This window comes from Mercenaria mercenaria, chromosome 2 (assembly GCF_021730395.1).
Source record: "Mercenaria mercenaria strain notata chromosome 2, MADL_Memer_1, whole genome shotgun sequence".
Taxonomy (NCBI): domain Eukaryota; kingdom Metazoa; phylum Mollusca; class Bivalvia; order Venerida; family Veneridae; genus Mercenaria; species Mercenaria mercenaria.
Window position 1 is genome coordinate 86,499,329 of NC_069362.1, and position 17,826 is coordinate 86,517,154.

General features: G+C 34.0%; 2 protein-coding genes across 2 annotated transcripts; one reads left to right on the forward strand and one right to left on the reverse strand.

Moving 5' to 3' along the window:
* Positions 1–1,134: 1,134 nt before the first annotated feature.
* On the reverse strand, positions 1,135–12,977 carry LOC123564493 (intraflagellar transport protein 27 homolog). The gene is made up of 7 exons (XM_045358125.2): positions 12,826–12,977; positions 11,704–11,783; positions 10,042–10,101; positions 9,602–9,661; positions 8,905–9,022; positions 3,531–3,640; positions 1,135–1,346 (listed from the first exon to the last, which is right to left on the reverse strand). The coding sequence occupies exons 1-7, from the start codon at positions 12,860–12,862 to the stop codon at positions 1,242–1,244; spliced, it is 570 nt and encodes a 189-aa protein (XP_045214060.1). The 5' UTR covers positions 12,863–12,977; the 3' UTR covers positions 1,135–1,241.
* A 72-nt stretch (positions 12,978–13,049) lies between these two features.
* On the forward strand, positions 13,050–16,507 carry LOC123564492 (ankyrin repeat and SOCS box protein 8-like). Its single transcript, XM_045358124.2, has one exon. The coding sequence runs from the start codon at positions 13,636–13,638 to the stop codon at positions 14,638–14,640; it is 1,005 nt and encodes a 334-aa protein (XP_045214059.1). The 5' UTR covers positions 13,050–13,635; the 3' UTR covers positions 14,641–16,507.
* The last annotated feature ends 1,319 nt before the right edge of the window (positions 16,508–17,826 follow it).

Below are 17,826 nucleotides of genomic sequence, written 5' to 3' on the forward strand. Positions count from 1 at the left end.
AATATGGTATCTTTGATATTTAATGAATACTCAAATATTGTGAAAAATTGCCAAATCAAGAAAAGCTTTATCCATCTATCCTTTCAACTAATATGGACATTTCTTATTTTATGTACATTTCCAGGAACTTTGTATATAAACCTTTCTAAGAAAAGTAAATTTTGAAGACATTTACATAGTTGCAAAAGCTACTGCATTTGCTTTATATAACAAACTAAAATATGCACAGTAAACTGCAGCAGGATGCATATATTGTCAAGCATGAGACTGAAATATGTGTCAAGTTTAAGTAAGTGGCATCATTTGCAGCTGTACTATGTACATATTAAAAGATGAAGCTGAGAGTTTGGATAATGAATGTTACTTTGTATTAACAATTAAGGTGCAGCTGCGGCAGCTACTTCAGCAATATGAAAAATTTACCAAAGACATAGATAACAACTGTAATGTCTAAAGTTCAAGTAAACGAGAATGTTTGAATCAATAAGAAATGGTCATACATCATAGTAAAGTAAGACAGTGTAACTTTAATTAAAGAAAATTATTGCCCTATTTTCATATATATCTTTCTTCAGGAAAACTATCCCTGGTACTGTATATTATCATTTAAAACTTGTGGATACAATAAATATTGATACAGTAAGATCTTGCATTTGGGGGTGAAAAATGAGGGCAGATCTGTTTATTCATCACTTCTTAGGATATAACAAGTGTAGGTTTTCATACCGTGATAAAAATTGTCTTCAAGAGAATGTGCCCAACCCCCATTTCTTCTAAAATGAAAATTTAGTTGTTTTAGATGCAAGATCAGATCTTACATTCAATGATTCATGAAACCTAAATTTTACATTTTCCTTTTCTGAAAATGTGGTGTTCATTTAGTGAAAGTTATTTCAATTTTCAACACAATAAAAAAAGAAGAAAGACAACCTTTATAAAAAAACTGTCTAAATTTTAGTGCAAAGCCTTGAAACCAGAATATTTATTTCCCTTCATTTTTGTTTAAATAAAGTATTTTTGTGGTAAAATGCTTTAGACAAATCTAAATCCATAGTGAGCAGATAAGATTCTGATGTATGTGACTATAATTAACACAACCACTTTGCAATCTCAACAAGTAAGCAAACTGAAAAATTTCTAAATATCAACTTTTATTTCAGATCAACTAATAAATTACTGATACAATAGAGTGGACGGAATGTACATGTATAAAAATATGAATGTCTGTAATTTATGATAAATCATTGCATTCCTAGGGATTTAAACATTTCAATTTTTTCCTGGTATATCTTGTAGAATTCATTAGCCAGGTAGTAGAATGGTGCATCAACTCCCTGCATCTCTTTCTGCAAAATAAACAATTGTATGAAGTTCAAGAATATTGAACACTGACATTGTTATTGATACATACATCTAAACACTTTACAAAGTTATTGAGACATACATCTAAACACTTGACAAAGTTATTGAGACATACATCTGAACACTGACATTGATATTGATACATACATCTAAACACTTGACAAGTTACTGAGACATACATCTGAACACCGACATTGTTATTGATACATACATCTGAACACCGACAAAGTTACTGATACATACATCTGCTACTGATACATACATCTGAACACTGACATTGTTATTGATACATACATCTAAACACCGACAAAGTTACTGATACATACATCTGAACACTGACATTGTTATTGATACATACATATAAACACTGACAAAGTTATTGATACATACATCAGAACATGAACAATGTACTGATACATACATATGAATACTGACAATGTTATTGATATACATCTGAACACTGACATTATTATTGATATAAACATCTGAACATTGACTATGTTATTGATATATACATCAGAACATGGACAAGGTTACTGATACATACATATGAATACTGCCAATGTTATTGATATATATACATCTGAATACTGACAATGTTATTGATACAAACATCTGAATACTGACACTGTAGCTTTCATTATAACTGATACATACCGCTGAACACTGACACTGTAGAGTTCATTATAACTGATACTTACTGCTGAACGCTTACATTGTAGAGTTCATTATAACGCTGACATTGTACAGTTCATTATAACTGATACTTACTGCTGAACGCTGACATTGTAGAGTTCATTATAACGCTGACATTGTAGAGTTCATTATAACTGATACTTACTGCTGAACGCTTACATTGTAGAGTTCATTATAACGCTGACATTGTAGAGTTCATTATAACGCTGACATTGTAGAGTTCATTATAACTGATACTTACTGCTGAACACTGACATTGTAGAGTTCATTATAACTGATACTTACTGCTGAACACTGACATTGTAGAGTTCATTATAACTGATACTTACTGCTGAACACTGACATTGTAGCTTTCATTATAACTGATACTTACTGCTGAACACTGACATTGTAGAGTTCATTATAACTGATACTTACTGCTGAACGCTTACATTGTAGAGTTCATAATAACTGATACTTACTGCTGAACGCTTGCATTGTAGAGTTCATTATAACGCTGACATTGTAGAGTTCATTATAACTGATACTTACTGCTGAACACTGACATTGTAGAGTTCATTATAACTGATACTTACTGCTGAACGCTTACATTGTAGAGTTCATTATAACGCTGACATTGTAGAGTTCATTATAACTGATACTTACTGCTGAACACTGACATTGTAGAGTTCATTATAACTGATACTTACTGCTGAACACTGACATTGTAGAGTTCATTATAACTGATACTTACTGCTGAACGCTTACATTGTAGAGTTCATTATAACGCTGACATTGTAGAGTTCATTATAACTGATACTTACTGCTGAATGCTGACATTGTAGAGTTCATTATAACTGATACTTACTGCTGAAAACTGACATTGTAGAGTTCATTATAACTGATACTTACTGCTGAACACTGACATTGTAGAGTTCATTACAACACTGACATTGTAGAGTTCATTATAACTGATACTTACTGCTGAACACTGACACTGTAGAGTTCATTATAACTGATACTTACTGCTGAACACTGACACTGTAGAGTTCATTATAACGCTGACATTGTAGAGTTCATTATAACTGATACTTACTGCTGAACACTGACATTGTAGAGTTCATTAAAACTGATACTTACTGCTGAACACTGACACTGCAGCTTTCATTATAACTGATACTTACTGCTGAACACTGACATTGTAGAGTTCATTATAACTGATACTTACTGCTGAACACTGACACTGTAGCTTTCATTATAACTGATACTTACTGCTGAACACTGACATGGCAGAGTTCATTATAACTGATACTGCTGAACACTCACACTGTAGATTTTATTATAACTGATACTTACTGCTGAACACTAATCTTGTAGAGTTCATCATCACTGATTTTTACTGCTGAACACTGACACTGTAGAATTCATTATAACTGACAAGTTACTGATGTAAACTAGCTGACATTGTAGAGTTCATTTTAACTAATACTTACTGCTGAACACTCAAAGTATTTAAGACCTTGTGATGCTGCAAAGTCTGCACCCATTTTTGGACTGATAACACGTCTTTGGTCGAGATCTGTTTTGTTTGCTATAACAACACCTGTAAAACATACACCAAGGCTATAGCAAATATATGTACTTCAACTTGTAATTTCCATTCTGCTCTTACCCGGTTTTAGTATGATCATAAGTTTTTACTTCACGTTTTGTTGAATTAATTATGATAAATTACAATGACAGATTAAGTAACAACTTTAACCCGAAGTTCTATGTAAAAAAGGTGGATATTTCATGAAAAATAGGTGTCAGAGTTATGGCCCTTAGGTCATATGATATGGGTGATGATGTGTAAAAACAGTCTTAAGTTTCAATTAAATCCATTCAGAAATAACAGAGATATAGTGAAAGTGCATCAAAATTAGCCAGACATTCTAAGTACAAATGGGGCATAATTCTTGAAATATTGGTGCCACAGTTATGGCACTTATGCTGTATGATGATGGGAACAACTGATTTAAATCTGAATCAAATTCATTTAGAAATAACAGAGACAGAGTGAAAGTGCATACAAACTCTTAACCTATGCCTGATAATATAAGATAGCTCTCCATATACTTCATATACTAGTCACACTGGCCATAGCTTTCACAGAAGCGGTGGTTCCAATGCCGCGGCGGAGAAATATGGCCGACTGACTACATTTATGCTGTCTTCGGTAAGTTTTCTAATGAGTTTTTCACGTTTTACTGAAAACAACCAGTGGGACAGGAGCCCACATGCGTACTCTTCCAACCACAAACACTTTCTCAGTGCAACTCTTTGTCATTAATGTAAACACTTCTGTACAGTTTGACGAAGGACTGCTGTTTTTGTAGAATTCCCATTAAAAATAGTAAAATCTTGTACAAAATGATCCCTGAGCACATTTGCAGCAAATCGTAAGTACGGCACTTTCAAACAAAAACTTTTTCTTTGTAATAGGTGAATTTTTATTACAGGCATATGAAAAAATTAACCAAAAATGATTCCAGCGCAGTGTGCGGTGGGTACAATTGCAACGCATTACGGTGGATCTTGTTTCTTTAATGTTCGATACGGACTTTTAACTTAAGTAAACAACATTTTCCTGGGATTTTGATTGGGGTAGGTCCATGAAATCACTTTGACATCAGACAGCAATAGAAAATGTTTAGTAATAATATACTATTGATTTGCACTTCCGTTCTGTTGAATGCATACACGAAAAGCTTTATTTTAAACCATAATTATTTTACTAAATCAACTGCCAAATAATAACGCCATGTTCTTTCGTACTAAATACACCTCAATTATGATTATTCATATTAAGCATGAAGGTTTTCTTCATTTTCCTTTTCCCTTTCCTACAAAATATCAACGGACAATATCGATTGTTTGATTAAATGCTTACCACCTGCGACTTTTACATCATAGAACAGACAAACTTATCTAATATACAAACTGACAGGGTTTCTGCTGTCCCTTATTTTTGTTTTGGCCACATAATATCAAAGTCGGGTACGCATTGGGGTGGGGGCAGGGGAGTATTCTCCAACACAATGCACATGCTGCAACCATTTGTCATTTTTAGGTTTTTAATAATGTTTTAGCATATTTAAGTATGTTCCCAGCTGTAATTTCTCTTCAGTTGTTATAATAAGAATAACTGAAATGAGTTGATTACTTGTCGTCCTCTTGGAGTTAAAGGTCTCTTAATATGTTTGATTGGCGCTGTGACAGTTTTCAAAGGAGAATGAAGTTTTTGTCTTTCATTTATTGTAACATTTCTTTCTGCTTGTCTGTTGTTAGTAGTTTGTACTCTATTTCTCCATTTATCTTTCAATGTTAAACTTAGCCTTAGAATCATCAAGATAAACATTACTTAAGATAAGGCCATGAATGTGGCGTATGGTGTTAACAAGCTTTCCTTTGATTTGACCTGGTGACCTAGTTTTTGACCCCACATGACAAAGTTTCGAACTTGACCTAGAGATTCTTAAGATAAAAATTCCGTGCACAGTGTGCCTAATCATGTGATCGCGCTACGTCATTTTGAGCTCGAAAGTGAAAGTAGAAAGGTAACAAAAAATTAAAATCAGGGCGTAAGTTTTTTAATCTATATATTGTGTTTATATCAGGCATATGATTCGAAACCTATTTGAAAGTGCTATCCCCGGTACTACGATTTCCCCACCAAAAGCTTTTCGTTTTAATGCTATTCCTGTTCAATTGACTTAAACATTGAGCGCATACTGTCGAACGTGGTTGAATAGAAATAGCGTTAAAACGAGAAGGTTTTGGCAGGAAAATTGTAGTACCGGGGATAGCACTTTAATTATTAACACAATATATTGAATAAAAAAAGAAACTTACACCCTGATTTATAACTTTTGTTTACGTTTCCACTTTAACTTTCGAGCTCAAAATGACGTAGCGCGATCATGTGATTGGGCACACATATGCAAGTTTGTATCAAATCCAAGCATAAATGAAACCTTATATGGCTGAGAGGGCCAGAATAGAAAATTTGCCCCTTTCAGGGGTAGTATCTCTTGAACATTATGACAGAATCTAGCTGGTTTTCAATAGGAACAGAGATCTTATTGTGACTTAATTTGTGTGTAATGGTGGTTTAAGTCGGAAGTAAAATGTCACTGCAATCATGTTCATAAGGTGAACATTTTGGCTCCTTCAGGGATTAAAATCTGTTGAACAAGAGCACCGCCTTGCGGGTGCTGACGCTCATCTGATTTTTTTTGTGTATTAGAAATATTGTCCTACCCATGATTTTCTAAGTCTAAAAAGGGCCATCATTCTTGCAAAAAGCAGAATAAAGTTATGTTTCTTGATGTACAGTGTCCACTTATGATGGTGAAAAACTATTGCAAGTTTTAAAGCAATAGCTTTGATAGTTTATGAGAAAAGTTGACTTAAACATAATACTCAACCAAGAAAATGATTTTCTAAGTCCAAAAGGGGCAATAATTATTGCAAAAGCAGGATGGAGTTATGTTGCTTGCTGTACAGGGTCAGCTTATGATGTTCAACAAGTGTTGCAAGTTTCAAAGCAATAGCTTAGATAGTTTAAGAGAAAAAGTTGACCTAAACATAAAACTTAACCAAGAAATCTGATATTTTCTAAGTCCAAAAGGGGCCATAAATCTTGCAAAAAGCAGGATGGAGTTATGGTTCTTGCTGTACAGGGTCAACTTATGATGGTGAACAAGTGATGCAAGTTTTAAAGCAATAGCTTTGATAGTTTAGGATAAAAGCTGACCTAAACATAAAACTTAACCAAGAAAACTGATTTTCTAAGTCCAAAAGGGGCAATAAAGCTTGCAAAAAGCAAGATGGAGTTATGTTTCTTGATGTACTGGGTCTGCTTATGATGGTGAACAAGTATTCCAAGTTTCAAAGCAATAGCTTTGATAGTTTAGGAGAAAAGTTGACCTAAACATAAAACTTAACCAAGAAATCTGATATTTTCTAAGTACAAAAGGGGCCATAAATCTTGCAAAAAGCAAGATGGAGTTATGTTTCTTGCTATACAGGGTCAGCTTATGATGGTGAACAAGTATTCCAAGTTTCAAAGCAATAGCTTTGATAGTTTAGGAGAAAAGCTGACCTAAACATAAAACTTAACCAGGCAACGCCGACGCCGACGCCGACGCCGACAACCACTCAAGTGATGACAATAACTCATCATTTTTTTTCAAAAAATCAGATGAGCTAAAAATGAGGTCTCCATCGTGCTCACAAGAAATTGTGGACGGACGGACAGACGACTGACGGACGAAGGGCAATCAAATAATCTAATCTTGTCACTATGAAAAAATATCTAAATTTTTCCCTTGACACTGAGATATTGAAAATAAAAGGATATTGTTGAAGAAGAGGTAAATTAGCCTACTTGTAAAAAGTCTTAACTCCTATAACACAGCTGCTCAATGGCATTTTGTTATGGTATGCTACGTATTAGTAATTGCATTGTACTTTAGTTGGTTTATCATAAGATGCAGAAGTCGCATGTGGTCCGCATTTAACCAGACAATCAATATTGTCACTTGATATTTTGTATTTACGGTTGTGCAAATGAATATCATATTTATTCTTAATTTTCAGTCTCTGTTGCTATCTAATGTCAAAGTGATTTCATGGCCCTACCAAATCAAAATTCTGGAATAATGCTGTTTACTCCAATTTAAAGTCAAAAGTGAACATTAAAGAAACAAGATCCACCGTAATGCGTTGCGTACCCACCGCACACTGCGTTGGAATCATTTTTGGTCGATCATTTTGTATGCTTGCAATGAAAAATCACCAATTACGGAGAAAAAGTTTTTGCTTGAAAGTGTCAGACTTACATGTTGATGCAAACGTGCTCAGGGGTCGTTTTGTACAAGATTTTACCATTTCTGATAGAATTCTACAAAAACGGCAGTCCCTGGTCAAACTGTATAGAAGTGTTTACATTAATGACAAAGAATTGCACTGAGAAAGTGTTTGTGGCTGGAAGAGTACACATGTGGGCTCCTGTCTCACTGGCTGTTTTTCAGTAAAACGTGAAACACTCGTTAGAAAAAGTACCGATGAGAGTGTAAATATAGTCAGCCGACCATATTTCTCCACCGCTTCTGCGACGAATCCTCCTGCACTGCGGCGTTGGAACCACTGCTTCTGTGAAAGCTATGGCCAGTGTGCTAGTAGTCAAGCTAAAAATCCCTTGAAGGATGGTTGAGTTACAGACTGGACATGTAAAAACCAAGTTGACATATGACCTCCAAGTGTGACTTTGACCTTTGAGCTAGGGATCTGGGCACAGTGCATGACACACTGCCTTACTATGTGGAACATTTATGCTAAGTGAAATTAAATCCCTTAATGGACAGAAGAGTTATGGACTGGACAAGAAAAAAATAACCTGTTGACCTTTGACCTCCAAGTGTGACTCTGACCTTTGAACTAGGGATCAGGTGTAGTGCAAGACATATTGTCCAACTATGGGGAACATTTGTGCCAAGTAAAATTAAAATCCCTTGATAGATGATTTATGGACTGGACAGGAAAAAAAATCTGTGTTGGCCTTTTTACTTATTTGGCTACTCTTTTGTTCTCACTATTGTTCCTTTAGCAACATAAGAAAATTTTAAGTTACATAAGAGCAATGGAATGAATGGATGTACTGTTATCTATTGTCCTAGACACAAAGTAATGACATATGTACTCATTTGTTAACACTGATGGGCAGAATGACAGATAAAAAACACAATCATATAGTCTCCACAACTTGTTTTCAACCAGTGGGGTGACAAATGAATTTATAAAGACAGAACGGTGAATTTTTACCAGGTATCTGAACATCAGGGCTCTCTTGTCGAACTCTCTGTAACCATTTCTCACAACTGTTGAACGATGTCTCACTAGTACAGTCATATACAACAACTACTAATGATGGATGTTCCCACTAGAATGATATGAAAATTATAATTGGATATAAAAGTAATTCAAACTGAATAGTAAATTAACTTTATAGTACAGAAATCTTGTCGAAATAAAAAAAGAATATTGGCAACATTGCATGATGAAAAACATTAAACAGAGCTGATACTGTGGGCAAGTGGTCAGTTACCTGTCAAGTATAATTCAGTACTGGTACAGAAATCAGAAACACTGGTTAACTTAACAAGCTGCCATTACAAAACTGAAATATTACTGGTTAACTTAACAAGCTGCCATTACAAAACTGAAATATTACTGGTTAACTTAACAAGCTGCCATATTACTGGTTAACTTAACAAGCTGCCAATACAAAACTGGAATATTACTGGTGAACTTAACAAGCTGCCATTACAAAACTGGAATATTACTGGAAAAACAGCAATAACCCAAATAAACAAGAAATAAAGTAAGGAGATATAACAAACACTACTTCAATTTGTCATGACTTGACATGAATGGATTGAAAATATGTCAAACTTTGCCAATATATAATACTGCACATTGTAATCTGACTTACTATAAAACAAAATTCTTGTTTACTTACAAATTTTGGAACAAACTCTGCAAAGAGTTCTTTTCCAGCTGAGTCATATAGGTACAGCTCCTGTAAACAGTAAACATATTTAATTTCAGTGCCTTAGACAGTCCTAAATGGTATGTCATCTTCACTTGTATAACAATTCTGTTACACTTAATGAAGTCCGTTTCTTTCACTTAAACCAAGACTATAGTGCTAATCCAAGAGTTTTCAACTGCTACATAATGCTACTATTGCTTTTTATGTAAAACTGACAGTCATAAGTAAAAAGCATTGTGAAAAGTTGCATTGGAACAAAAAAAAAACACAACAAAAACAACAATAACTCATTTTATGCTTTTTAGAGGTTAACAGAAATTTGTCAATTACATTAAATCCAAATAAGACATGAATGTATCATTAGGAAGACAATTTTGCAAAATGTGCACACCAATAAGGATACATACCACTCCATCCTTTGTGTCTGGTATGTTAACCTGCTTCACCAACAGTTCAACACCTGTTGTCTAGAAAGGTAAAAGTAAACAATATTGATTATAATACAATTAAGAATAATGTCAACAAAGAGGAGCTATATTATAAGTTAAGCTATCATCAGAAAAGTGAATGTCAGAATTTATATATTAAACATTGGTGATGGAAGCTGGCTATGGCTGACGTTTTGTTGTTGATGTCTTGCAGAGTGAGCCTTGTAAATTATGTCATATTACACACTAACTGAATGACTTGATGACTTGCCAGTAGAAAGTCAAGGCTGGAAGTACCAAGGGCCAATATGGTCCACCAATAGTTTTGACTTAGTCTATTGATTACTATGCATTACGTATTTCATTCAGGGGTTTCATTAATTACTAAAGAGTATTTATAGATGGTAAAAGTTTCAGAGTAGAAGGGGTCTGATGAGTCTTTAGAAGTTCATTTGCTACAGGATCAGTTACTTTTCTCAATTTTTTACTTTAAAGTTTATCCCAACAACAATCATGTGCTTAAATACAGACTGGTCAGTCGCACTAACTATGGACAGTGGATTTTTATAAAAACTCTTGTAAAAATTTTTTTTTTTCTAAATACATTTATTTAAAAAGCATAAGAAGGATAATTGATATTCAAAAATTTGATTTAATCATATTTTATTGCTTTTGAACACATGATCATACACAGGACATATACAATGGGTATCAAAAGCAAATAGGTTGGGCTTCAAGTTATTACAACAGATTAGACTTCAGTCCTTCCCAGGACCTGGTGCAAAATGAACGAGAATATTAGTTAAAAATAGCACTCCATAAATTTATCATAATGTACTGCAGTGATGATACTAAAAAGAAGAAGAACAAGAGCACCACCTGCGGGTGCCATCGTTCGTCGGCAAGTGCTGGACAATATTGAAAAAGAGTCATAGTTCAGATTTTTTAAGTACAAAAGAGACCATAATTCTGACAAAATGCAGGTTAGAGTTACGGTTCATGGTCTACACTAATGATGATAAACAAGTATACAAAATTTCAAAGCTGTAGCTTTTATAGTTTTTTTTGAGAAAAGGTGACCTAAACAAAAATTTTAACCAAGAAATTCAAATTTTCTAAGTACAAAATGGGTCATAATTCTGACAAAATGCAGGTTAGAGTTATGGTTCTTGATATACATGGTATCCTAATGATGCTAAACAAGTGTGCACAGTTTCAAAGCTGTAGCTCTAACAGTTTTTGAGAAAAGGTGTACCTAACTAAACTCTTTAACCAATGCCGACGATGATTTATTTATTTATTTGGGTTTTACGGTGCACCAACACAGTATAGGTTATATAGCGCCAAACAGGACTACAAATTTTGGTTCCACATCTCACTTACATCGAAATAAAATCATGAGGTATGGAATCAAAAACGCTGACGAAGTAAAATAAAATAAATACCTCGTAGATTTTTTCAAAACAGTAAAAGTATGAAGAAAAGAAACTATTATTACTCCATAATCACGCAGGAGAAATCATTGCTAAATTGATAGCAATCATTAGAAAATTCTGAAAAAATGATGGCTTAATCATACAGACAAAGGGCTTTGAGCTAAAAGTGCATAAAATAACTAGCAAGGAAAGCTTTAATACAAACCATAGTGTAGTTCTTTGGAAAGAATGAGTTATCACTGTGAAACACCTGACATAATGAACTTTTACCACTGGTGGAATCTCCTGAAAAAGATGTTCTGGCTTTCAGTTTATCTTCAATTTGTAAGTTTTCTCTTTATCTTATGTTACACGTGAGATTTATGATATGTAATTTTATTAATAACGTGACCAAAGATAGTATATGATACTCTTTAAGCATACCTATCCTAAAGGAAGTGGCTATGGGTTCATTAACAGGACTTTTAGACCCCCCGATCTCGTGGTCCGGATAATAACAGATATAGGGTGAAAGTGCATCAAAACTTTAACCTGAAATTTTATCTGAATCAAATCCTTTCTGTAATAACAGAGATATAGTGAAAATGTATCAAAATTAACCTATAATTTTAAGCAAAAAGGGGGCATAATTCACAAACAATTGATGCCAGAGTTATGGACCTTGTGTCATATGATGTGAGTGATGATGTGGAACAGTATTTGAAGTTTGAATCAAATCCATTTGGTAATAACTGAGATAGGGTAAAAGTGCACCAAAACTTTAACCTGAAATTCTAAAAAAGGGGATAATTGAAATTCATAAAATATATTATTGGTGCAATAGATACCGGGTATGGCCATTGTGCCAGATGATGTGGGTGATGATGCGGAATAATTATTTTAAGTTTAAATCAAAATCATCAAGTAATTACAGAGATAACAAGAGCTGTCACTATTGGTGACAAATGTTTATTATTTTAATTCATCAGTCCCAAGAAAAACAATAAAAGCTTCCGATTACGGCGTACTTATTGCTATTTAGTGTCTATAGGTCCGGTTACCAGACCCCTAGTGGCTAGCCACAGCTGTCTCCAAAACTGGGGGTGTAAAGTACCATTCTGGGGGTGAAAAACCCACATTTGGGGGGTTCTGGGAACACTGGGTCAATAAATACACGTTTATTACCGGACTTCTAGACAGCTCATGCACGGGCTGTCTACAGATTCTGTAACCAGACCCCTTGCCACTGCCTATCCGAAAACGTGTTACTTAGAAACATAAATAAACAAAACATTTCTCGCATATAGAAGAATTTAGGAAAACTTTAACAAATAAAAGAAAACTTTACCAACAACCACACATTTAGCTCTCAATAACGTGGGCATAATTAGCTTAGATGGCAGAAAATTAGCAAAACAAAGTTTAGTGTGTTTGTTCCGCTGCCGGAATGTGCCTTGACGTAAGGAAACATGTAAGAGACTGTTTCATTGGCTAGGTTGTTCCAAGGTATTTCATTGGATATTTGACTTCTCATAGACCAATCACAATTCACCATTGTAATTATCTGCTTCTAATTGATCACTTCCGCTCGAAGAAATTTTAGGAGATCTGTCAAAATTTACTTCACGTACAACGTCGCAGTGTCTTACACATGCATTGATTTAGGTAAAGAAATAATAACAACTCAGAAATCGTTACAGTGTCCATTTTGTTAACGAAAAAGGACAGAGATAAACTATAACTAAGTAATGTTATTGATCTCTCGGTAAATTTTCTGCTACTGGAAATAATGGAAAAAGAGTGTTTCCATTTGTGGACATTTTTGTTTACATGGAGTATATATAGTTTATGGATTAATGTAAATCCAACATCTGCAATTTATCATGACAGAATCAGTGCAAGATCTATATCATAAGTATTGACTGTGACGAGGGGATAGACAGATTTTATGTTACATTACATCCAATCTCCCTAATTATGCTTATCAGATCACCACAGGGAATGAATCCTGGTCATTGGAAGTCTAAGCAAGTCTGATGAGAAAACATCTGCATTAAATCAGAGGCAAAGTTTAGAAGATATCAAAAACTGTATGTCACATCTACAGGCTGATTGTTAGCACTAAATCAACTTGTACTTGTTAAACGTGTTTCAGCAGATGAATGTAACAATGTCAGTTCAGTCGAGCCTATGCCCTGGTGGTCAGGATATTGGATGTGTTGAGAAAGTAGTGATTGGGAGAAGTATGAGTGATCCATATCGTGCTAAATTAATTCCAGGAACTTCATTCAAGCCAGTCAATGATTATAATTTATCACAGCTGGCATTTGATCTCTACATGGCAGTGGTTTCAGGATATCCAGAGGCTGTCCGAAATATCCTTATGTCACATCCGGATGTTGATGTGAACATTTCAGTGAAAGGTGCTACAGTGCTGTCCCTGTCTTTACAGAAGAGACAGTTTCACATATTCAACATGCTCATGAAACACCATGAAAGGAGTAAAAAGTTTGATTTGAACAAGTGTAGTAAAGACAGTTTCAATCGTATTGAACCTCCCGTTATCACAGCCTGCAGAATGCATTTTTTTGAAGGTGTTGTTGCACTTGCAAACAATGGTGCAGATATAGATGCAACAGATCATATTGGACATACAGCATTATGGGTGGCAGCTAGACAACAAATGCCAGATCTGGTGGAATATCTAATTTGTAATGGTGCTAGTGTGAATAAGACTGACATTTACCATCACACGCCCTTGCTGACTGCTATGATGTACAGAGTCAGTTCTGGAATTATCAAAATGCTCATAATGAATGGTAGCAGTCTTGAAGGACCACGCTATCCAGCCAACACTCAACTGTCACCACTATTTTGGGCTCTGAAATACAAAAACATGGACATTCTCAAACTTTTAATTCATGCTGGGGTTTCAAACAATGAAATAAGATATGTGAGGAAAATTCTGTTTGCAAGAAATGGAGACCAAAAATTGATAGATATGTTAGATACAGAAGCCAGAACACCAAGGAGCCTGAAACAGATATGCAGGGGCAAAGTTCGGAAACACTTGAGTGAGGTTTGTCATGGAAAAAATTTTGTTTCCAAAGTGAAGGAATTACCTATACCAACGATTCTGAGACAGTATTTGTTGCTACGTTGATGAAACGTTCATTTAAGATTTCTACACTTTACTTTAGATGGGTGTCATGTATCCAGTCCATTTTAAAAAAATCATACTGTTATCTGGCAGGTTTGCATATTTGTCGTTGTCATAGATATAGTCATTAGTTTGTATCACTCATTTTTGAAACTGGTACTGAAAACAACTTTATAAGAATGATCTGAAAATTTGACATAGTTCCTCTAGTTGCTTTTTTATTTTGTTTGATTAGAGTTTTAGAACCAAGAAACGTAGGAAGATGTCACAGTCAGATTATGTATACTTGTTATTTTTTCTTGAATTCCCATTTATTCTGTTAAAGCATTGGTACTGTTTGGCATAACAGACATTTCAGAACCACATGTTAATAATAACAGTCTTAGATAAAAAGAAATTTGTGTCCAAATTTCAATTTTCAAATTAGTGAAAGTCACTTCTTTGGTCAAGGGACTATGCTGTCCAGTGAACATCAACATTTCAATAATTAAAAAAAAAAATGTTGGACTAGCAACGTAGGTTTGAAAACACAATCAGTATTATTTTAGCTGATATTTTGGTGGTAAGATATAACTACATCAAATTTCCTTACAACAATTTTTCATAATCCATTGTCTGTACTTACACCAGATTTATACACTTATAGAGAGCTTGTCAACAAATTAAGACCAGAACAGAACATAGAATTTATTTTGACTTTTACAAAGTACATCATCAATCATAATAAGAATATAAGTTCTTTTTAACAATACCATAAGGTCAAATTTATTCTATAAATGGTTTAATGCAAAGGTAGTTTATATCAATACCAAAGTTATTTATTAAAATTTACTCGCCTGCAGTTTGGGTAAAAAAATTCAACATGTTCATTTCCACCAAGTTTGAAATAGAATGTATACATGTATATGACACTGAAAAATGATAAAGTGTGTGAAAATTAAAGTAGATATTGATAAAAATGCAAGAAGAGTGTAAATTTTCTGCATTATTTCAAAGGCGTTGCAATGGTTTACTACCTTTTGCACAATATTTTTGGTTATTTATAAGAATATCTTGCAAAATATTTATGACAATAAGTTTGTACCACTAGTCACTTTCAGAGTACTTACTTTTTATGGATTTTTTGAGAGAAATGATTGTTTTGCCTAAAATATGTGGGTTAGTAGTGTACCTTTATAACAAAGAGCTATAAAAATATATATTATACAAATGTACTTCTTTGTTTAAAAGTAGAATTTCGAATTATCTGAGAAAGAGCAATATTATGAAAAACCTGAACATACAATATGAAAACGTGATTTACAGTATAGTTAATACTTGAAAAGTGATAGTATTGCAGCTTGAGTAATGAATTGTTCGGTTTTGTTCAAGACTTCAAGTTCATGAATTTTACTCACAAAATTTTGAAATAGTGCATTAATATAAATCAGTAATATTTGTTGTATTACTTTTATTGATTTTATAATATTTGTACTTTTAAGTTTAAGTATATGTTGTAATTTTCTCATTAATTAACTAGGCTCATGCAAATTGTGTTTTAGACTGTTTGAAAGCTTTTAAACTTAGTTATTTGCTCTCTCCCTCTCTCATTTTGCGTAGCTGATAGTTACAAAACTTTGTTCATAAAAACAATCCTCACATATTACTTTATATAATTTACAGCTGTATACATCTCTGTTGCTGCATTTAGATTTGCTGCCAACAACTTGTTATTTGTTTCTATAGATTTTTAATGCTATTTTCTCACATCTGATAGTGTTCATAAAAATCTGTTGTTAATACAGTATTATTGTATGTGAGTTCAGGTGCTAAGCATTTATTTATATATTATATATCGTAAATTTTTTATACAAGACATTTAATAGTGCAATATGCTTTGTTTTAGCTTATGTGAGCCCAGAGTGCTCATGGTGGGCGTTTAGTATCATTGGATGTCCATTGTCCAAACAACATCTACTGAACCACCAAGCTGATTTCAACTTGTTCATAGGAATGTTCCTTTGGTGGTCCACTGTCGGATTCCTTCAGTTCTAAGTCATCTTTGCAGAAGTCATTTTGTCATGGCAACCAAAATGAAAAGCTTAAAGTTTAAAGAATCCTCTCCTCTGAAGCTGGAGGCACAATTTCAAAATTATTTCACAGCAATGTTCCCTAGGTGACCCTTTGCAAAAATCATTCAAGTTACCTTGACTATGGCCATCAGGAGCAGGACTAGTTTTCTTGAAGTAGCTACATAACTATATGGAAAACTCTTCTGAAAACACTGTCCTGATTTCAAAATCATTTCATTGAAATGTCCTTTAGGTGACCCTCTACAAAGTTCCTTTAAGTTATGTTGATTTATTAAAAAAAAAAACACATGGCTACCAGGGTGCAGACTAGTTTTCTCTATATGGCTATGGAAAATGTCAAACAGTTTTCTCTGAAACCACTGGCCCAATTCTGAAATAATTTCCCTTGTGTGACCTACCAAATTACTTCAGATCGTTCAGCTATGTGAAATAGCATGGCTGGCAGAGGGTGGGTCCTGTGTTCCTATTATAGCTGTAGTGGATACTTTGAGAATCATCTTGTCAGAAGCTGCTGAATTGATTTTCAAATAATATTTTACAAATACTTCTCGGTTGTCCTTCTGACAAATATTTCCAGATCATTGCTTTTTGTTTTAAAAACCATGGCCACAAGAGATCAGGACATGTTTTTAGTGAAAACTTTGAGCTTTCTTTGTCAAAAAATATGTCTGCAAGAAGGCTTAGTCAATTTTTCCTATATATGTGTATAAAGTGGTTCTTATATGTATGTGACAGAAAATATCTTCTTGTCAGAGGCTGCTGTCTCAATATCAAAATAATTGAAATGATATTTTACCTAGTAAGATTTTGTATCAAAAGTTTTCTAGGACATGTAAGCTGTAAAACACAGGCGAGTGATCAGGACCTTTATGGCGCTCTTGTTTGTTATCAAGCTGCAGTTTAGGTCTACAGTATAGCTTGGTGGTCAGTTTGTAATGTCCAGTGAGGCATAGTGTTAACTAGTGTGTTATTTTGTGAAGAGTTCATGTTAGCTAAATATTTGTTTTCAGAAAGCATGTCAACTCATTGCAGTTTGTTGTAATTAGTTAAACTGTTACTTGTGAATAATGGTTCGTAAAATATACTTCAAACCACAGTTAAGCTTCACTTAGGTGGA